Here is a 22180-nt window from a genome sequence, read left to right as displayed (position 1 = left end):
GTCTACCCTCACTTACTCCTATTGATGATGTGGGAATGTCTTTAAATATGCTTAAATACATTTTGACTCTTGTGGTTTTGTTTACATTTTGCCCTATCCTTATAAAACGCTGTAGGAACACAGAACACTGTGTAGAAACACTCTATCACCAATCTCTTTAGATTTATTTCTTGTAATATTGCTTAAATTTACAGTCAAGTTGACTTTTCTGAATGACTATAGGAGAAAAGTGTCTGACTAAGTGCTCCTTTTAAATAGCACACTTTAGATTTTATTTAGTTCTTTCACTGATACATATATGTTTAAACCTCTAAACCTGTAAAGTGAAGCTGTCTTTCAATGATAAATCTGCCTTTATGGGCCTCTGGTGCAGATAACACTACTACTATTACTATTAACAAACAGCTCTGAACTGCCGCTAATATATAAAGGTGTAATTTTAAAGCATAATAATTCAGAGTATTCTAGAGCAAAAAAAATGTATCTTCTTGTAACAGAAAAATGGTTTCTTCTTTTAAATGTTACACAGTTGTGTTAACTCAGAAGTATTGCCATGCATTGATACAATAGATTGATAATATGTTATCATATTATTACATTATTATGCCAGTGTATTGATACTAAGTGCCACATAGCAGCTTACTAACACTAGAAGTTTTTTCTGGTCATGAACAGATGGTTGAACAAAAATATCCCAGTCTGTTTTCTCCCTGCTTATGGGGGGGGGGGGCGCATTTGTTTTATTCTACTTATTCTAATAGGGGACTCCCATGGGAATCCCCAGCCAGGAGACATTTATGCTAAGAACTTTCCAGAGAGAAGAGCTTTCCTCAGCACTTATCTCTCTAGAGCGGTTACTTTCAATAAACGTGTCAAAAACGAGAGCAGTGAGATAACAAGCTTAATTAAGAACATTGCAGAGTGAATCTCCAGTTTGTTAAAAGCTCAGTGCGTCACGCCTATAGGTGTTTGTCTCACCTTGGCCTCCCAAGCTCTGCTCTATCGTGCGGCAGGTAAGTGTTTGTACCAGTCACTCCACCTCCAGGCACCAGCCTGAGGTTAGGTGCTCCAGGGACAGCAAGAGCGAGGGACAGGCGTCAGCCAGTAGTCCTCCTCCTCCTCCTCCGCCGCCGCCGCCGCTCGGTTTGCGTGACCAGGCAGGATTATTCAACCGCACGGAAAGCCTGTTCTGCGGAGCCCTTATTCCTGCCCACGTCAGGAGGCTGCCTGCTAACCAAACGCGTTTTGGCCGCCGCCGCCGCCGCCCTGGTGGCGCCTGTGACAGTAAACGGCTGCCCGCTTACCGGCTCCCTCCCGCGAGAGGCCCCGCCCCCAACGGCGCCGCCCCGCCCCCAACGCGCTCTGGCGGGGTGGTGAGCCACCGCCCCGCCCCGCCCCGCCCCGCCCCGCCCCGCCCCGCCCGCTGGTGTGGGAGGGGCCGCCGGGGCGGGGGCTCGGCCCACGTGACCCCCGCCCCCGCCCCCGCCCGCTCCGCCATGTTGTTTCTTCCTTCGCCCGCGGCCGGCAGCGGTCGCGGTTTCAGGCAGCGGCGCACCTCCGGGCCGGCGGCAGCAGCCTTCGCCCCGCGGCAGGTATCGGCCGGCGTTGGCAGGGTGGGATCCTCCTTTTCTTCCTCGGTGCCCGTCCCCTCCTTTCTCCCGGCAGGTGTGGGCAGCGTCGTCGGCTCCGGGGGACGGCGGTCGGCGCTGGGGCAGCGGCGGCGGCGGCGGCGGCGGCGGGGCAGGTGTCCTGGGGAGAGCTGCCGCGCTGGGGACGCCGCGCTCCTGCCCCGCCGGCCTTGGGGGCGAGCGGCGGTTCGTTACCCGCCCCCCTCCCTTTCCTTCCGCCGCGTAGTCCTTGGCCGCCGGTTGCCGCGGCGCGCCCGGCGGCCGTTGCCCGCGGGTGGCCGGTGCGAGGCGGCGGCGGGGGCGGCGGGCCGGCGCCCCGGTGGCGACGGGGAGCGCGGCCCTGGCTGGGAGCTGCGGGCGGGCGAGGGCTGCGGGCGCTCCTCAAACTTTGTGCGAGCTGCAGGGGAAAGGTGGCGTGATCGGGGATCCCGTGACCGGTCTGTCGAGCGGTGCCTCCCTGGAGAGGCAGCTCCAGCCGAGCGATTCCCGGCTGGCGCATGATCAGTCTCGGCGGCGCCTCCTCAGCGCTGATTAGGATCTCCGGTCTGTCTGCGTGAAACTTGGTGTCGTGCCTGTGTCCGTAACTTCTTGCAGACTTTAGAAAAAGAAGATCCCCCTCGTTGCCTTTTGCTGTTGCTGTCCGCTGAAGAAGTGCTTCTGTGTTCCCAAGCGGACCCTGATCGCGGTAGCTGGCATTTGTCGCCTATTCAGAAAGGACTAGCAATGAATTAGCTCTGTTGTTCGCGACAGCCAGTTGCTTTTCTGATCCTGGTAGATGGCCATACAAACTTCCATCTTGTGATGGCCGGAGAGCCAAAAGCAGTAGGTTAGCACTGCTGAATCTTTTACCTCCAAGTAGTTAACCAACAGTTTCACTACTAGCGTTCTGTGCTGAATGTTACTTCTGTAAAAGAAGTGAATGAAAAACAGACTGTTACAAAAGTAACAGTTTCTTTAAGACCAGTTTTCTTGCCATATGTTAAATGGCATCTCTAGCAAGACTATGTAAAACGGCCTGTGTGGAGAGCGTTGAGTTCTATTAACTTGCATGGGGTAGGCATGTAGGGAACTCCTTGGCTAAACTTTTATTTTGGAATTTAAACAAAACACTAATTTGTTTGCAGATAGCTGTTGTGGAGTCTGCTACTCCACGAAGTGTTTTTCTTTTTTCTTTTTTTTCCCCTTCTGTACAGTTCTACTAAATAAGCTTGTGTTTTTATTTGTCTTGACTCTTAAGTTTTTGTACAACACTGAAATTGTTGCTGTCCTTATTGATTTCATGCTTTTTTTTCTTAATTTTATTTATTTATTTTTTTAGAGCAGTAGGGTTTGTAAAGTAACAACCAGTAAAGGCAGACTAGAGGGAGAACTGTTTACTGGACTCTACCCAAATAAGACTTTTTCTGGCACCTTGATTCCTGGAGAAAACTAACTAAAGGATAGTACTGCATCTCTGTCTCAGTGCCAAGTGGAATTTATAGTGGACTTTCTTCTTCTTTTCATCTTCTTTCAGCTTGCATTGAGTTCTGTTTGTTGTCTTAACTTTAGTAAAGCTTTTTTCTATTAAGCTAAAAATAGGATTAATGAACTGACAATGGTCTGCGGCCATGCTTGTTTCACGTCTGAGTGCTCAAATAATCCATCAATTTTCTTAAATTGAAAATATGTGAAAAAATTGCTGAGGATCAGATGAGGTATTTGATTTTTCAAGCTTTTTTTTTTAATTGTGAGAAACAGATCTCTCAACTCATTAAGACTGCAACTTTACATATTTCACAATGAGTAAGAAGTTTCCATCAAAAAAGCATGTCAAATTCCTTAAGTTTTTTTTAATACTGTTCATTCTCCTTTTCTTTTTTTCTTTCTTAGTTCTCTACCATACAGACAATCTGTTGGCCTGGTCCCGAGTAACTCGCTTCCTTTCTTAAGGATGGGATTTAGTAACATAGTTTTATTGGAAGGAATATGAATCCATAATGTGATCTGACCAATACAGGCTTCTGTTGTAAGAGTCCGTGGAGGAAAGGGGAAACTAGTGTAAGGGAGAAAGATTAGCACATATGAGCAGAAGTAACTGCTTGATAAGACTGAGAGGGTGGAAGCCATGACAGAGGTTGCAGGGAGAATGTCAATTAATGTGGTCTCATGAATTCTTAGAAATAAAGGTTAGACCAAGAGCAGCAGCACCTAATGAAGTTTTGAAGTTGGCTGAAAACAATAGAATATCTCAACTGGACAATGTTCAGCTGGGAGCTGCTGAGAGGCCTAAACTAGTTAAAGCAGAAAGAATAGGCAACAGGGTTTGTTCATTCTGCTTGAAAGTGGAGAACAAGATATGGAATGTGATGGCCAGGTCTCTGCAAGAATAAATTAGCATAGGTATAAATACATCTATATCTCCTGAGAAGTTTTGCTGATTGAGTTTTGTGGTTAGGTGCGAGTTCTGATATCTAAAGCAATCTGGCAATAGATAACTGGGACAATTTCATGATCCAGGGGCTCTACAGGCTTAAGGAATTCCTGCTCTTGGATGCTGTTTCCTGCACAGTCCTGAGTCATGCAAGGGCAACAGTTTGAGCTAGAGAACTGAACTACATAGGACTTAACACTTTTGAGTTTCTTTGTGAGGTTATTTTTAATTTCTTGGTTATACAAATGAGAGACAGTACCACTCTGCCCTCTTGCTACGGGAGGGGAGGAATTTCCCTAACTGCCAGTATTGTGTAGTGGAACGGTGTGCATGAAGTTCTAATAGAAAGGTGGAAGTGCAACTTTATCAGAGTATTTTGTTGATTTTATATTTTTTGTGTCAATCTAGTTTGAATTGTGTTCATATTACAAATACTTATAAAACTTAGCAGTATTCCTCTGTTAGATAAAGTATGTGTGTCTAGTTGGAGCTAGAGACAGTTCAGAAGGAAGATGGGGAAGGCGTCTCGGATAACCTGTCATCAAAGTAATCAAAATCTGTCCAACACACAAACTATTTTCAGTTGTGCAGGAGCAGAATCACATATAAAGGAAGGAAGACTTGCAAGATATTAGAATCTCAATAGGTCAAGCCATGTGATTGAAGAGCTTCCAGGTTTCTTGAGAAATATGCTGCTGATGAGTATGTCAGGCCATCAGTAAAGGAGTATTCCTAATACCTAGCTTTTATGTAGGTCCACTATGGAGGAAAGGTCAGTTTTGAGGCTGCCTCATGTACAAGCTTGTGATGCATTCAGAAGTACACAACACACAGCACTTTGACTTAAGTTCTGTATTTCCCCCTTTAATTTAAAAGCAACGTGTTTTAAGGTCAAACAGGCCTCTTAAACACTGAAGCAGTTGTGCTTAATGGGCTGAAGATTAAACTAATTTCTTCTAAATACAAGAACAGTGCATGGCCTGAGTTAGAAGCAAACGTATCCCTTTTTACTCTATCCTTCTCGGCCTTGTGAAAACTTGCAGATCTGCTGTAGTTGATAAGTGTAAATATTCTGTAGTAATTGAGGGTTAAGGAGTGTAAAAACTACACCAACATTGAGTGAAAAGTAGTTTTCAACACTTGACTAGTTCTGGATTCTGCCCTGCTGTTGCAACTCTGCTAGTTCTTGCGTTTTTCAGATATTTTACAGAGAGGCAATTTGTGTCATTATGTCTTGAGTTACTGCAACCAACAACCCACAAGAAACAACTTTTCTTCCATATTAAAATGATAAATATTGTCAAATGCTTTATTAAAAGCATTAATGTCAAGTTAGCTTTAATAAAAAATGATTTATGAGGGAGTGAAGATGACTTATGAGGATTGATACTGTTATCACAGAGGAAGTTTTTTTTTTTTTTCCAGAAATATTTGAAGTGTTGGTATCCTTTTTCTAAGCTGTTAAATGTCTGATGCTTGTGGCTTAGTAGATGAAGTTACCAGCTTCAAAGCTGGTAACAATGTTTAATGTGTAAATTTGAGAATTGATAGGAGGTTATGAAACATTTGTTAGTGTTATGGAACTGCTAACTGTGAGTACTTGTTCATAAAAAGGTTTTATTTTTTGAAATGCAGTGTTTCTTAAATGTTTGACAAAAGATGGCCCTCTTCTCAGCAGGCTTGTAGGCTGAAAGCGTGAAACAAGCATAATTAGTTGGAACAAACTTGAGTCTGGCTTATCTCGGATTTGTTGCTTTCTCCAAGTCAACTGGCACTCCTTAACAACCTTATTTAGTTTTAAGCAGGTATTGGAGTACTGCAGGCTTATTGCTTTAAGAAAATTCTCAAGGACAGAGCACCACATATTTTGAAGGAAGCCTTTGGGTTTAGTCTTGACTTCATATAGCAGGTGGTTTATGGAGCAACTGATTCGCAGTCAGTGTAGCAGTTTCTAGAGTTTATTTAAAAACAAACAAAAGAACTGAGTTGCTGCAAAAATTAAGTTGCTTTTTTTTCCTGGTGTATAGCTGAGCCTGGTATCACTCTGGTAAAAGTGGAACTGTAAATTGGTTCAACTGGCTCTTTTGACATAATAGTTTTAAGTGAGGTTGTACCTTGGTGGCACATAGCTACGGTGTGATTACTGTGTTGGCCAGCAGTGTTCTTCTGTAGACAAAGCTTGAGCTCAGTGCATAACTGTCCTTTTCTAGCCTTTGATGTTCTCTGGTGTAAGCAGACCCCTCTAAATCTGTTTTAAAACTGATTAAACTGTCTGATTTAAACTGAACAATTAAGGTAATTAGGGTAATAAGTCTTCACAAATATGGTATCAGATGTTAACAGTGTTTCTTCCAAAAACGTTATACAGATGAATTTAAAGTGTGTAACAGGAGGAATAACGCTAATCCTCCAGGTGACTTAAGTGTGTTATTTCATTGGTTCTTGTTGGAGTGTTAGGGCTTTGTAATTTAGAAAACAAATTACAAACACAAATCTTTTTAAAATACAACTTTTTTTAAGATGTGTGTGTGGGGGGGGGGGGGAATGCAGAAGCCTCTTGTGTTGAAAACTATCATCCTGATCCTGCAGATACTCTAAATCATGTAATCAGTCAGTGGGGCCACAAAGGATTAAAGTTAAATACAGGTAAGAGTTGGTTATATAGTCAACAAAGCTGTTTGTAGTTGTATAAAGTTTTTGCTGCTTCAAAACATACACACTTAAGTTTGCCTTTAAATATGCTTCTGTGCAGCTTCAGGTGAGGCTTCTAAGCACATACTTAAAGAACTGAACATACATCCTACTTATTTCAAAGTAAAAACTATAAAAATATGAAGTGCTGGTTGAGTATGACAGCTTCTACTTGTGGAAGCTGAATGTACTGGAAAGTGATGTTGCTTGCAACATATTGAGATACTTGCTTATCAGTACTGTGAAGACTGCTTCTATAGCCCTTGTGTTAAAGTTGCAGCAGTTTGGTTCTAGTCTGACGCATACTTGTAATAGTTTATGCAGCTGTACAGAGTAACTGTCTATCTGGTGAAAGTATTTTTGTGGTCATCAGTCTTCTAGACCTCACTGTAATATTCCATGTAGCTTAAATTGTTAAAGTTGACTCTTCCAGTTCCAGATGCACACAAATACTAGATATTGTTTAACGGTTTCCTTACTTCTGATTTGTTTAAAATGTGGCTGTTAAAGAATTGCACTTAGACCATTTTAAAATTGTAGAAGCCAAAGAAACAAGTGTACAGTACCAGTCTGAACAATGTAAGTCAGTTACTTATTCACATTTTTGTCTTTTAGGGAAGCTGTGATTTCAATAGAACAGGGAAAAAATCTTTTCCATCCACTGAAATGGAAAAACAGTTCATATTTGGTATCCTCTGTTCTCAGAAACACATTATTTAATAAAAAGTTGTTACTATATAATGGAGTAGCTCAAATAACTTATTCCTTAACTAATAGTAGGAATTAAGAAGATAAATGGGGACACTGGAGCATTTTAAAGACTTTCAGCATGAACCTGGAAAACACATGCAAATAGTCCAGTGACTCTAAGGCTGTTGTTCACATTTAAAAAAAAAAAAAAAAAGTATGTGCTCATATCATGAGCCATAACAATTATCCCACAGCTTTGTGAAAGGTAACTAAACAATCTACTTGTAGATCTTTAGCAGTCTTTAAAATATTGTTGTGATGTGAGCTTTGTACAAATGTTAAAAGATTTATAAACATTGTTTTTAATTCTGCAGTACAAGAATGAATAAATTTGTTCTGAACATTTTTATTAGAAGCAGTCACTGTTTCTTATATTGAAATTTCTTTGTTGAAGCTTCAGGTACTCTTAAACTGTAGAGCATTTCTCACAAATGTCTTACTGTAGATTGTGTCTAACAAATATTCAGTGATGGAAAGCTGGAGATGAATTCCAGAAATTCTCGGTTTCTAATGTAGGCCTTGATTCTAAGGCTGCACACAATCATATGATTCATATGCCAGTTTGTATTGGGTATTAATTCCATAGCCATTCTCTGCAGGTGGTGTATATACTAGTAACTAGCAAGACCACATTCCTTCCTTCAGAGAAGGAGATGAACCAAGCTACTAATGACCTGTTTCTATTTTAAATAGGCACTGTTTTAATGGAAGCCTATTTTTACTGAATTAATTTGAGCTCTATCAGTGTCAGGCAGATATTGAAACAGCAGTTCTTCTCATACGAAAACTTAAGTTTGGGCTCTTCAAAATGAAACTTTACCCCCAGCAATTAAAACACTTTATTTTTCTATTATTACAGTAGTACTGGAAAACTGCTAGTGTAACGAGGACAAACCCTGGGCTAGCAAAAATACTAATGAACTAACTTTATAAAAAAAAAAAAAGAAAGAAAGAAATCATTAAATAAAACTGTCAGACTGTAGTTTTTATTAAAAAAAAAAAAAAGTCACTGTTGCCACTAATTTACAATCTCTGTACTGGCAGCCAGACTCTTTACCAGCACTTTGAAGCTTTTTGACTTATTCTAGGGGAAATGTTGAACAATTAACTGAGCTGTTGGTGTAGACTTGGCCTCAGTGTTAGGTGTTTTTCTTGAGTATCATTTAAAGCAGCAGCAGTGAATTTGCTTTTGTAGTAATTGTAATTGAAGTATTTCCTTCAGCATCACTGTTTTATATGGAGTATGCTGTGTAACGTTGAATGTTTGTGTACCAATACTGTCTAACAAAACAAGTTAGCCACATAAATTATGAAGTTATGGCATTCACGTTTGGTCTGTAGACTATTGTATTCCTTGGGAGCTTATCTGGTTGCAATTTTGGGTAAAGTGCAGCAGTAGTTACAGCATAACAGCTAGTGTCCTGCTTTATTCCTAAAGCTTCCTTTTAACTTTCATAAATTAAAAAAGTAACTTTGCCAATGAAATATGGACTGAAGTGACTAGTTATAAAGGCATGCGCTCTACAGAATCCTCTCGCTCCTCCTTCTTCGACACTTTTTTCAGTGAACGTAAATGAGTCGTTGTAGTCATCTAATTTGATCTGTTCTGCACAAACTTTGGAGGCTTACACTGTAACTTAAGACCTTCAGATTTACGGGGACAAGTGTTTTAAGTGACAGACCAGTAATTCATGCAATGTACTGCTTCTACTGCCATGCAGGCTGCAGTCTGTGGAAGAGACACCCCTTAAACACTTGGTACTGTCAATGAGGTATTCTTGCTATAAGTATCTACGCCTTAACTATTTAGTATAGTCTGCATATTTTTATACATGACACTTGATGTTGGTGGATTTTAATTAACACTTTCCTAGATACTTGCGTGTGTATGTGTGTTTAAATTTTTCTATTCATTCTTTCTTTCACAACTCCCCTTTTCAACAGTTTTCTTAAACTTTGCAGGTCTAGAAAACCAGGAGGATCCGTTCCTGTAACAATGGCAGCAAAATCATCACTCCTTAAAGTTATACTACTGGGAGATGGCGGAGTTGGGAAGAGTTCGCTTATGAACAGATATGTCACTAACAAGTTTGATGCACAGCTGTTTCATACAATAGGTGTGGAATTCTTAAATAAAGATTTGGAAGTGGATGGACATTTTGTTACAATGCAGATATGGGACACAGCTGGTCAAGAACGTTTTAGAAGCTTGCGGACTCCTTTCTATAGAGGTTCTGACTGTTGCCTGCTTACTTTCAGTGTGGATGACTCTCAAAGTTTCCAAAATTTAAGCAACTGGAAGAAAGAATTCATTTATTATGCAGATGTTAAGGAGCCTGAAAGTTTTCCATTTGTGATACTGGGTAACAAAGTTGATATTAATGAAAGGCAAGTGTCTACAGAAGAAGCCCAAGCCTGGTGCAGGAATAATGGCAACCATCCCTATTTTGAAACCAGTGCAAAAGATGCCACAAATGTTGCAGCAGCCTTTGAAGAAGCTGTCAGAAGAGTTCTAGCCTCTGAAGATAGATCAGATCACTTTATTCAGACAGATACAGTAAACCTTCATCGGAAACCGAAACCCAGTTCATCTTGTTGTTGACTGACTCTTTTTTTTCCAAATTACTTTTGATTAGCTTGCTCTTTAAGAGGGTTGGAAAGGTGTGGTAGATAAAATAACAAATGGGTTCCACTCTAATATTAAAAGTTGTAATACTCTGTTGCTTTCTCGGGGGAGCGAAGGGGAGCATAAGAAAAACTTCCACTCATGAGTGACCCAATATTGAATTAGTGACACTTCCTGTTTAGGAAAGTGTCAAGTAAATATATACTAATATAAGAATGTAATTTGCCATGTTAATCAAATGATAAATATTTTGAATATAATTAAAACTTGAAACTTCTAGAAGCACTACTTTGGAGAAACTGTTCTGGAATTCAGATAACTTTTATATATGTGTATATATTTTTACGAAATCAGCATTCCATTTTTGTTTCACTAGAAGTCAGTTTCTTAACGATGCTAGATATTAAAACCTTCAGTCTCATTACATTCCTTTCGATGTGAGTCGTACTTAATCTCTAAGGTTTTTTTATTATAAGTTAATACAATTTTCCTTCAGGTCTTCTGTAATTGCCTAATGTCACTAGACTTTATGTAGGTTTTAAGGTAGTGGGGGGGGAAAAAATCCTACATTTAATATTTGTTTTCATTTCACTTACTATTCTAAAGCCGTACTAATTTTTCCAGCAGTTTAATGCAAAATGCTCATGACTTCTAAAGTTAAAACATGTCTCTGCCTTAAGTCCTATTCTAGCATTTTTCTGATGAATCAGGTAAAAAAAAAAATCTGGGTAACTGAGGTTGCAACAATTTTAGTTATGGAAGTTATATGCTTTATTTAGTAAGCTTTTAATAGCTCTTTGGGGGATACAAATTTGTCGTAACTTGGAAGAGGATTTCTAGTTTACAGTTAAAATTCCAAACTTCTTGGTACTGTTCACCTGAGCTATGAATGTGTTTATTGGCGATCTCTGTACTGTGAAACTAAGGATTGGCAATACATAGAAGAACTCAGGAAGCTCTTGACTTATAGTAGATTGTGACAGCTTTTATCTCTAGTGTAAGTTAACATTTGAGCTGAACTTGATCCTTATTTAATATGTTATTGTAGGATCTGAAATTAAAAATTCCAGTGTCTTTAATATTACTGTACCTGTTACAGGATGATGAACAGAAGTTCTATATTTAATGGACAATCTCTGTAAAGTAATGCAGATAAAACCACAAAATGTATATTTGAGTCTCTCTATTGCAGTTCAGTGGTAGAATACTTGTATGACAAGTTGTTTAAAAGTTGGCTCTCAAAGGAATAGTAGTACTCAAAATGTCCTTATAATAGCAAACTTGAAAGCATGCTCTTGTTTCAATGTGTAATCTGACTGCAAACAGGCATTCTGGTACCCACATCGTAGACCTCAAACAGAAGTCAGAGGCCTATAGAATATGCCATGTTATTTACTAAACTACACAGACACTGCTTTCTATAGAGCAACTTTTTTTTTCTAACATGGGAAAAGCTTTCTTAAGCATACAGTAACTGCAAGAGTTTTCTCTTAACATATCTGTTCAAACTCTGTACCAGGTGTAATTTTGTGAAAGTAAAGCTTGCAAAACAAACTCTTCTTGTAGCTCTTAATATGCTTTTCTGCTCTGAATGTACTTTATTCTTACTCGTACCTTTCCAGGACTGTTTTATTCCATAGATTTACTTCTAAGCAGAAACACCATCTCTTTACTCAATGTACTTTCTAAGTCCATGTCATTCTGACAGTCTTGCATATACTGCAACAGTGCTATTTTTTTTCAAGCTTTAGTTACCTAATTGCTAATTGTAGGTTGAGCTGCTACTTATGTCAAATTTAATTAGATTTGTAGTTAGTCTGTTGTCTCCCTGGACTTCAGCAAGGCTTTTGACACTGTCTCCCATCACATCCTCATAGGTAAGCTCAGGAAGTGTGGATTAAATGAGTGGACAGCAAGGCAGACTGAGAACTGGATGGATAGCAGAGCTCTGATGGCAGAGCTTGGAGGGTTGTGGTCAGTGGCAGAGCCTAGTGGGAGGCCTGTAGCTAGCAGTGTCCCCTACGGGTCAGTACTGAGTCCAGTCTTGTTCAATGTATTCATCAATGACCTGGAGGGAGGGACAGAGTGCACCCTCAGCAAGTTTGCTGAGGATACTAAACTGGGGGGAGTGGCTGACACACCAGAGGGCTGTGCTGTGGACAGGCTGGAGAGCTGGGCAGAGAAGAAGCTCACGAAGTTCCACAAAGGCGAGTGCAGGGTCCTGCACCTAGGCAGGAATAACCCCATGCCCCAGTACAGGCTGGGGGTTGACCTGCTGGAAAGCAGCTCTGCTGAGAAGGACCTGGGAGTGCTGGTGGACAACAAGTCAACCATGAGCCAGCAGTGTGCCCTGGTGGCCAAGAAGGCCAAGGGGATCCTGGGGTGCATTAGGCAGAGTGTTGCCAGCAGGTGGAGGGAGGTGATCCTGCCCCTCTCCTCAGCCCTGGGGAGGCCTCCCCTGGAGTGCTGTGTCCAATTCTGGGCTCCCCAGTACAAGAGAGACATGGCACTACTGGAGAGAGTCCAGCGGAGGGCTACAAAGATGAGGAGGGGACTGGAGCATGTCTCCTGTGAGGAAAGGCTGAGAGAGCTGGGCCTGTTCAGCCTGGAGAAGAGAAGACTGGGGGAGGGGGGAATCTCATCAATGTGTACAAGTCTCTGAAGGGAGGGTGCCAAGAGGATGGGGCCAGACTCTTCTCCGTGGTGCCCAGTGACAGGACAAGAGGCAACAGGCACAAACTGAAACACAGGAAGTTCCGCCTGAACATGAGGAAAAACTGCTTTCCTGTGAGGGTGACAGAGCATTGGCACAGGTTGCCCAGAGAGGTAGTGGAGTCTCCTTCCTTGGAGATATTCAAAACCTGCCTGGAGACGATCCTGGGCAATGTGTTCTAGAGGACCCTGCTTGAGCGGAGGGATTGGACTAGATGATCTCCAGAGGTGCCTTCCAACCTCAACCATTCTGTGATTCTGTGAGGAAAGAGACTCTTAACTGTAAAGTCTTCTAACTTTATGCTGAGAGAAGAAAACACTTTAAAAACTAAGATAGCCCCCAAAACAAGCAACTAAACTAATGACATGAAATGTTTCTTGTAAAGTAAAACTATACCTTCACTACTTAAAGCTTCTTTTAACCTTCAGATTAGCAGAAGTGAGGCTGAAACAAAACAGTAATAGTATATAAAGGTAGCATGACTTGAGATACAACTCAAGTCAGAGAGACTGCTAAAAGGAAACAGATTAAGGATGAGCACTATTTTAAAACCCGCAAAGATCAAGGGGGCTTTCCTGTGCCTAACAGTCCTTGTCTGTGTTTTTCCCCTCTGTTTCCTTTCTATGTAATGTCATTATTACCAAACCTGCAAACTGAGAAGTAGGTTTAATAAATAATACTTAATACAATGTAAATGTATTCCATGTGCCCAGGAACTGCTGCACTGAAGTTGTACGCCAATCACAACAGTGGTTATTAACAATAAAGGGAGTTTACATGCTCAATAGCATAGCAGTTGTGTTGAGGTCAGGAATTGGTCTGAGAGGGAGACTACTGCATACTTCAAAGAAGTGGGGGTGAGGAGGGAGAAGTTCTATGACAAACAGATGTGGATAAGACCAAAAAATTCTTCATAATGTTTACTAATAAATATGCGCTCCTATACTTGGTGAAGCCTTAGTATCTATGATTCAATATGGAGATAAGGCAGGCACTTGTGTCTTATGTTTCAGTTCATTCTGACTTCCACTATTAATGTAGCTTAAATATTAGGAGTCTTGTTAGCAAGAGCTAAGGTTCTGTAGAACAACATACAGCATACTACAGGATATGTATGCAAAATTCCAGATGTCCTTTAAGAAGAGGAGCAAGAAAGTTAGAGAAGCAGCCCTAGAACATCCTCAAAAAAAGGAACCTGAAAGTAAAAACAGTCATGCAAATAGATTGGTGAAAGCTCTACATATTAAAACAGACAAAATAGGGATGGGAAGAAGAGACTGCATTTTTTCTTAAACTTCAAGCAGTGTACAATAGCTAGGACACAGCTAACAGCTCATGTTACAACAGAGTACATAGATGCTCTGAGCATCTACTACTCTGAGAACCAGTTTGTGCCTTACTTTAGTGGCTGTATAGTTCCTCAGATTGATCTAGCTCTAAATTGACTCAGTTAACTACAACAGATTACTTAATAGCAGAGCCCTGCAGGAAGTTTACTCTAGGAACTGTATTTCCAGCTTAGTTTTGTTAAGGCTGGTTCATGATCTTGTTGTCACTTCCTTACACTTGTTTTTTGTACTTTTTTTGAACAATTCTAGCCCCTTTAACCCACAATGGCTTTTTGTTTCCTTTATTCCATAACACAGGTTAGTCACTTCTTTCTCGTACTGCTACTGATAAGTGCCTTCAGTTGAATTCATATGCCCAAGCCTCTGAGCTTGGTATATATACTTGCAAAGGAGGTATCTCTTCTGCCCTGTCTGCTGACCTCCATATTGTTGGAAATACACAGCCTGATACATGCCAGAACTACGTATTTCATGGCTACAGCAGATCTGTGACTTTGATTACAACTAAGTCTTCCAGCTGTCACTTCCAGATAGCAATCTTTCAGCTTACTGCAGGAAGTGACAACACAAAACATGCTCTATGTGTGGGGGGAAATCATAGAGACCTAACCTGGTTTCTTGGAGATTGTCATAAGATAAATTGCCCCACCACAAATGCTGTAAGGACAAATCAGATGAGTTGGGTTGTAATTCTCCCTCTCCCATGGCCACTAACAGCCTGTTTTCATTAAAGCCTATAGGATCTACCTTCCCCTTCACAGTTTCAGAAGAAAATAAGAAGAGTTAAGGGGTAGAAAGCATGAGAATAGGCACTATTTGTCTAACTGCCTTAGGACAGAAGGGATAAAATGCTTTCATTTTATAAAAATTCCTACTCTCATGGTAGCAAAGAATATAATTGTCTGTTTTTAAGTGATAAAAACTCTCAGCACTAATCCTTTATTTTTTACTTTCTCATTATCACATGAATGACTATTTAACATCAGTATTTCCTTGAACCTTAACTGTTAGAATTTTTCCAGTCAGATGCTACGTGAATTAAAAGAAGGCTGTTCCCTTACAGCTTTCTCACTCTTAGATCCCTGCAAGAATGGTAATTCTTATTTTCAAGAGCTAATCATTTCTAATTAAGAAACTTAAAACATTGTCTATGTCAGTTCTTTAAGTGAAGGTACAGTTAATGACATACTAGAGGAGGAGGTAGAAAACAGCACAAGAGCTCCAACTAAATGGCTCCTATTGTATAAATAGGAATGCTTTACCTCAAGTACTTTTCTCTTGGTTTCATGTATGTATCTACCAAGAATCTGCTGATTTACATGAAATTACATAACACTATCAAAGTGCTATATGATGCAGTTTTATGAAATACTCCTACAGAGAAATATTCCCATCTTCACTTCCTGTACCTCCAAAAAAGGTAGCCAATGGACATCTATTTTTCTTTTAAATCATTTCAAGTACACTCAACAGGCATCCATACCTCACCATATCACATTTTATTTAAGGTAAATATCTGGTAAATATTCTTAATCTATTATTTGTTGCTTTTTTCATGGTATACTTTACAGTGACAGTTTAGGAGTAAGCATATGTTACAAAGAAATAATGACTGACTATACATTTAAAGCACCTATTCACATGGTCTTTTTAGTCATACAGACTATGCAAAATGTACTTTCTAGAACAGCTTGCCACTTCCTTTGGAATTTACTTTTCAGACATTTAAACAAAAGGTGCAAGAAAATAGTTTATACAATTTTGCTGCAAAAAGAAACAAACTGTTTAAAAGATTGTAACACAAGTGAAACCATTAGGTGCGTATTTGCTAAATTACTATTTTGGAATGATGACAAGTTTTGCAAAAGGGCCCCTAACCACAATTCATAATGGAACAATAGCCAAATGGGCCAAATAATGCCTTTTGAAACCTCAACAAATGGAGTTTCATGGTAAAGACGGGTTTAAACACGTACATGAGCATTTATTTCTACTTGTGAATTATACTGAAAGTCAGGGCAAACAGAACTGTTTTGGTCCACTTTATTCATTCATTTCACTGATACAACACGGCAGCTAAATACATATTTCACTAAAAACAGCTGGTAATTTGCAATTTCAAGCTTTAAAACTTGCTGAAAGACTGAAGATAACACTGCAGAGCCTTTTCTGATACCCCTCTCATTCCTTTATATTTAGCACTTTATCTACATATGTTATAATATTGATATAGACATGATTTAATACCATGAGGGGTAAAATTAGTCTGATGTTCTCCAGGGTAAGTTTTCTAGCTAAGGACTGTAAGTAGAAAGCTTTTTAACAAAATGAAGCTTTTAGGTCGAACAGTCAGAAATTCCATTTTGCTCTTCTTAAATCACATGAGTGAAAGACATCTTTTGTGTTTAGAACTGATTTCCTCCCACCCTCTATCAAGAGGTTTACACTTTGCATGTTTCTTGACACCCACAAGTGTAGACTAGTCAGATTTGTATCTACTCAGCCTGACATTTTAAACTTAATTTTCATAAGATATAAATGGAAACTTGTTAAGATACATCTTTTAACCAGGGAAGGTTGGTTGTTTTTATTTGTATCAACAAAAAAAACTTCTTCAGCATCCGATTGGTCTATCTGCTGAGAACTAACCAAAAGTACTACAGTTCAAATAATCAGAAAGGTACAAAAAAGCACTCACTTAGGAAAGTTATTTATTCAGCTTAAAAGGTGTTTCTTCCCAAGGAACTGCACTTTCCTTTCAAAGGCACTTGATCGAATAGGAGAATTGGGTTCATAAAATGGATTCATTGCAAACTGAGGAAAGAAGAAAAACTCATAAATATACACAATGTCCAGAACTGAAAAAAATATTCCAAGTGACAACTAGTATTAGCTTTCAGCCTATGTAGTGCCATTTAAGAGCAGAGAACACTTAAATACTGACTTTCAAGTCACTTGCTCTTGCGTTCTCCCCATATACATGCACAGCCATCTCTTAGAAAGAGTTCCTAAGAAATAATCCATCATGACACTGGTGGAAATTTCTATTTTAAAAAAGTAGCACCATTTGAGTCTTAGTAGCAGGCTGAGATGGCCTCCTACTCCAAATCAATGTTTGCAGTTGCTCCATCTAGCGGAAACACAGCCCAGCTGTGAAAACATGGGTTACTCCTGCTCAAGAGATGCATTTGTACCAGGCTGTTCTGTAGAACAGTCCTTGGCTTTCATTATCACCATATGTGACAAAACACTGCCCCATATCAGTGGACTAAAAATGAAAATCTACAGTAGCATAATTTATAAATGATTTTAAAAAAATCTGTTCTGTTAAATAGTAAATGTAGCCTTTATGTCACACATTATCAACTCTGGCTGCTGTGGACAGCATGGGTGCTTCTTCCCTTACACTGGTGAGCATAGGAAAACATGGTAATATAGGCATGTTTAAGCATGTACAACAGAACACACTTAAAAATATTGCTGTGAGTTCATAAAAAGTTGGTTCTTACCTTTATATACAAGTCATAGACATCATTAAAGAAGTTCTTAATTCCATCTTCTTGCCTGACATCATGAAGCATTATAAATCTCATATGTAAAGCAATTAAGGAAAATTTAACTTTCAACATCTCCAAGTAACTTTACCAAAAAGATATATTAAATTTTGTCTTTTTTAGAGACAGGCATTTACACCTAATTCTGCACACGTGTAAAATGTTTAGCTTTACATGAAATAGCAGCAACTGTATAGGAGGAAGCATTTAAAGAAATAACCGAAGCACTGAAATTTAGAAAGCATTATGTTTCCATTTATATTTTAAAATTCCTCCATTTGAAAACAAAAGGAATCACCTCTGCATTCAAGCACGGAAGCATTTCTTTTCAAAGCCAGACCATTCTGAATTGGAATGACCTTCTCAGCAACTTTTGCCCCATATCCCTGAAATTACAACGACATCCAAGACTACTTGCTATAAACAACAAATGTTTCACAACAAACACCGTCAGGACTTTATTTTCATAAGATCAAGCCTTGATATCTGTATTTTGAAGATATGGGTGACTGACACCAAGCATGCTTATCCCTACTTTTCCTCTCTAGCACTATCAAATGGATGGATGTAGTAGAAGATAAGCTTGCACAGACCCTCTCATACCATTCCTCTCTCATTTCTCTTTCCTCTACTTCATAAAATCTTCACATTTTATTAGACTATTTCAGCTCCTCCAAAAGGAAAGGCCCATCTTTCTAATTAGTCCCAATATGCAACAACTTCTGTGCCTGCCAACTTACTTCCTGAAGTTGGTGGCTCTCTCTAACAAAAATAGCTGAAACTAGCAGAGAAAGCTCTTCCAAAGCCATTTCATCTAATTTTTCACTTTCTGGCAAACAGCTCCATAATTACAGGGAGAGAGAAGACAGAAAGAAGGATATGTCCAGCTGTGACAAAAGCAGAAACAAACCATTCATTAAATTTGTCCACAGTCTTCAGATACATGTTGTTAGAAAGCCACATGTTCTCATCTACTAGGTCAAGAGCAGCATGGGCAATGAACTGGTTGAGATGGCGATGATCATCCTAATACAATTTCAGAAAACAGATGATTAGTAATTCAGGGAGTTAAATCCAAATGATAATTTGCTCAAGGAACTGAACAACTAGGGCTCAAGTTACATGAAGTTCTTTATACTCCTCTCTTTTGCCACATATGAGACACCTTTTGATTAAACTAGTATAACGTGTAGTGACAATTTTTGCTTTCAAGAGGAAAAAAAGGTAAAGCATCACCAGAATAGTCTTATGAACAGTAGAACCAGTAAAGCTTGCTTTCTGTGCGATTACATGTCAACAGTGAGTTCACACGTGGATTCACTGATGTTTACCAATGGGTAAACTCCCACAGAGGTTCAACCTTCTACAACAGGGGTCCTGATAAGGTTTTTTTCCCTGCTTTCTAGTCATCTGCTTTTCTGAAATTTACAGCAATTTAGGATCTTTTGGACCATAACCTCTGTGTCAGACTTGACTAAAACTAAACAATGGGTTAAAATGTGTAAAAAGGCACAGGAAGGGAAAGTAGAAACACAGAAGACAGATGCATTGATATCAGTGAAAGATTTTCCTTTTTTCAGATTTGCCTAGATTTTTTTTTTTGATTGTTTTGGTGCTTCTTCCCCTACACCCTACAAAGAGCCTAGCGTAGAAAAAAGTCCAGCAATTGGTATTACATATATCTTCGGTAGATACAAGTTGCACCTCTTTCCATAATAAATAGGAACAGCCGTCACAGAGTAATCACAGTGCTTGGCCCGAATACCAGAACAAGCTGTGTGGGGAAAGTCACGTACTTAATATAACTAGAACATTAGCAGACATCCAGTAAGAAGAAACATGGGTAAGCTGTTTCTGTACTGTAAGCTTCCATTAGACTGGGAATGTGAGTACTCTTCCATGGTTTCTTATAATACAGGGATACTATTAATGCTGCTCTCGCACCTTGCGGCACACTGTATTTTCCCCCCAAATCAAGTCTGACTCAGAGCATTAACAGCTTCACTAGTTCCATTAAAACATACTGAGCAATAGATTAAGCAGTAAAGTTTGAAGATCAAAAGCTTGTGGTGATTTACATATACATACAAGGTGTTTAGCTCAGGAGGCTGTGTATCTGCACTGAATTCACTCTTAAATGGTGTATCTGAGAAACAAGAGTGACAGTTGCCAATGCCTACATGTTTTTCAGTGCAATTTAGATTCTCTTAGGAGTAAATCTAGCACTACATCTTCAATCAGACAGGAAACTTATTTGAGTCAAGCTATTTCTATTAGCAGAACAGAGAAAACGAAGTTTTCCACTATCCAATACCTCCCTACGCTCGCTATGTCTAGCCTGAAGAATCTTATTTACAATCTTTTACGGGATACTAGTTCAAAATACAGATGAAACCATGCTGTTTAAATCAGTGACAGCACATACTTCCATTGTTCGGACACACACACATGCATGCACCTTCATTCTAAAGGCTACTAATTCTTTGATACAATATCACAATTAATAGGTACACTCTCTTCCCACTACATATTGAGTAGTCTTACATTTCTCATACTCTCAAATCCTTATTAATAATTATTAACCAATACACATTTTAAACCTTCCTTACTGAAAAGAAAGCATGACTAATAAATAAGAATTAAATAGATTTTTCTTGTACCATAAATATGTAAAACAATAAAATAGAGCTTTCATATTTATACCCCTTATTTTTCCTTATTACTGTGTACAGATACCCTAAAATAGAGAATGACATTAGATAATGAACAGTCAGAATAAGAGCTCTAAACACTAAAAAAAAAATGACTGAAGCACGACTAGCATATAGTCTTCACAATACAGCAGCAGAATATTTAAGGAAACCATGTTTCTGGAGAACTAGTATGATCTGGTAAGCGATTTTAAAAGGCTCATTACTCCAAAGTTCTACCAGCTATCACAAAGTTTCTGTAACAAAACAAGATACTGGATACTAATAAGATTTTTGACCCACATACCTTGGATTCTGCTTTTCCAGGAGGTAGAAATTCCATTTCAAATATGGGATTATCATGATGACCCACTATTACAAAGTAGAAGCTTCCAGACATTCTTCAGATTAACGTTCCTTGTGAAAAAAGACAGACATGCTTTACCAATGATGCTACATACAAACTCTTAATGCATCTCAAGCTGCTCCTAAAAATCAGCCAACATACTTCCTATCCGCATTTACTGTTGATTAAAAGCAGATAATCATTTGCTTAGGTAGGTATGTTTCTACTCAAAAAAAAAAGGGAAAAAAACCCTGGGGAGTCTATCACCACCTAGAAGTGATTCTAATTACTATTACCTAAAGACTTCTATTCTAGAAGTGACTGATGAGTCAATTTATCTACTGACAGCACTCCCAGTGACTTAGATGGTATTGATCATGTGAAATAACGTGGTAAAACAGCCTCTGAAAGACATCTTCATCTTTTTTCTTCCTGTGGGTCCTACATACCAGCAATAAAAAGGGGAACGGACGGAGACGAAGACCTCCGCCGTTCTCTGTGCGTAGAGCGCCTTCCCTCGCACAGAGTGGGACGGGTCCCACCGCTACCCAACAGCGGCGACTCAAGGCGAGACACCACAAAGCTCTGTAAGGCAGCGACGCCGCGGCCCGGCCCCAACCCCAGCGACTCCAGAGTTACCCGGAGGAGAAGAAAAACCGCGTCAGGGATCTCCTCGCCGCGCTACAACGCCCTGAGCGCCGCCCACGCCCTCGGGCCTACAGCAGCACCACTCGCTACTGCCGAGGGCTGCCGTCCCCAGGAGGACGGCCAAGCTCCGCAGTGGCTGCCCAAGCAACAGGCGGGGGAATCGGAGCGGGGGAGGGGGTGAGGCTACCCCATACTCGCAAGCGGGCCGCCCCGACCCCAGCCGCCTACCCTCAAGCGCGAGCTCTCCAACGGCTCCCAACGGCCGCCCGGTAACGCCTTTCTGCCCCGCCCAAGCATCCGGCGCGCGCCCGTGACGCTCCAAGGCCGCGGCCAATGCCGGCCCGGCGTAGCTCAGTGGCTGGCCGGGGGGCGGCCGCTGCCAGCTCTCGCGAGAGCCGCTGCCGGGCGCTCCCTAACGGCGGGCGAGCGGCCGTTGCCAAGCTGTCGCGAGTGCCGCTACTGCCGGCCGGTGCTGCGTGACGGCCGAGCGGCGGCGGGGCAGGTGGTGGGGTCCGCTCGGGGCGGGGGGGGGCCTTTCCCCGGCCTTGTTCCCAGAGGCGGGGGAGGGGGCACCTCGCCGCCTGAGAGCCGCCCCGGGCCCCGGCTTAGCCCTGGCGGCTCGGGCCGTTCGTCCCCGGAAACCGCCCCGTTGCTGCCAGCGCCCCGCGAGGCAGCGCGGGCAGAAGCCGGCGGGTTGAGGCCTCGGGCCGCGGGAGGAGGCGGCTGGGGGCGTTGGGGTTTTGGCCATCGCGCGGGCTGGGGGTCGAGCTCAGAG

At 40.8% G+C, this 22180-nt stretch overlaps 3 protein-coding genes across 12 annotated transcripts in view; 2 read left to right on the top strand and 1 right to left on the bottom strand.

Annotated features, from left to right (window-relative positions):
* The first annotated feature begins 1471 nt into the window (after positions 1 to 1471).
* On the top strand, positions 1472 to 10529 carry RAB9A (RAB9A, member RAS oncogene family). Of its 5 annotated transcripts, none has more exons than XM_068920316.1 (2): positions 1472 to 1588; positions 9442 to 10529. In XM_068920316.1, exons 1-2 carry the CDS (start codon positions 1497 to 1499, stop codon positions 10079 to 10081), a joined length of 732 nt encoding a protein of 243 aa, XP_068776417.1. In that variant the 5' UTR covers positions 1472 to 1496; the 3' UTR covers positions 10082 to 10529. The 5 variants fall into 5 exon arrangements, with proteins under 5 accessions (XP_068776417.1, XP_068776426.1, XP_068776434.1 ...); XM_068920325.1 differs by having other exon boundaries at positions 1474 to 1592; XM_068920333.1 differs by having other exon boundaries at positions 1479 to 1665.
* TRAPPC2 (trafficking protein particle complex subunit 2) lies at positions 1982 to 21828 on the bottom strand. Of its 4 annotated transcripts, XM_068920397.1 has the most exons (6): positions 21634 to 21828; positions 20719 to 20828; positions 18605 to 18747; positions 17677 to 17764; positions 16866 to 16981; positions 1982 to 2532 (listed from the first exon to the last, which is right to left on the bottom strand). In XM_068920397.1, the coding sequence occupies exons 2-5, from the start codon at positions 20809 to 20811 to the stop codon at positions 16883 to 16885; spliced, it is 423 nt and encodes a 140-aa protein (XP_068776498.1). In that variant the 5' UTR covers positions 20812 to 20828; positions 21634 to 21828; the 3' UTR covers positions 1982 to 2532; positions 16866 to 16882. The 4 variants fall into 4 exon arrangements, with proteins under 4 accessions (XP_068776498.1, XP_068776490.1, XP_068776507.1 ...); XM_068920389.1 differs by lacking the exon at positions 1982 to 2532 and having other exon boundaries at positions 15643 to 16981; positions 17677 to 17762; positions 18603 to 18747; XM_068920406.1 differs by lacking the exon at positions 1982 to 2532 and having other exon boundaries at positions 15643 to 16981; positions 21397 to 21667.
* Positions 21790 to 22180, top strand: part of OFD1 (OFD1 centriole and centriolar satellite protein) — a 38376-nt gene continuing 37985 nt past the window's right edge. Inside the window, exon 1 of one of the 3 annotated variants that reach the window (XM_068919819.1) lies at positions 21790 to 21907. The gene's annotated coding sequence lies outside the window, so the exon portion shown is untranslated. The remainder of the gene's footprint in view (positions 21908 to 22180) is intronic. The other 2 variants (XM_068919810.1, XM_068919829.1) reach the window with 2 other exon arrangements.

This window comes from Struthio camelus, chromosome 1, assembly GCF_040807025.1.
Source record: "Struthio camelus isolate bStrCam1 chromosome 1, bStrCam1.hap1, whole genome shotgun sequence".
Taxonomy (NCBI): domain Eukaryota; kingdom Metazoa; phylum Chordata; class Aves; order Struthioniformes; family Struthionidae; genus Struthio; species Struthio camelus.
This window is presented reverse-complemented; position numbering and strand designations above follow the sequence as displayed.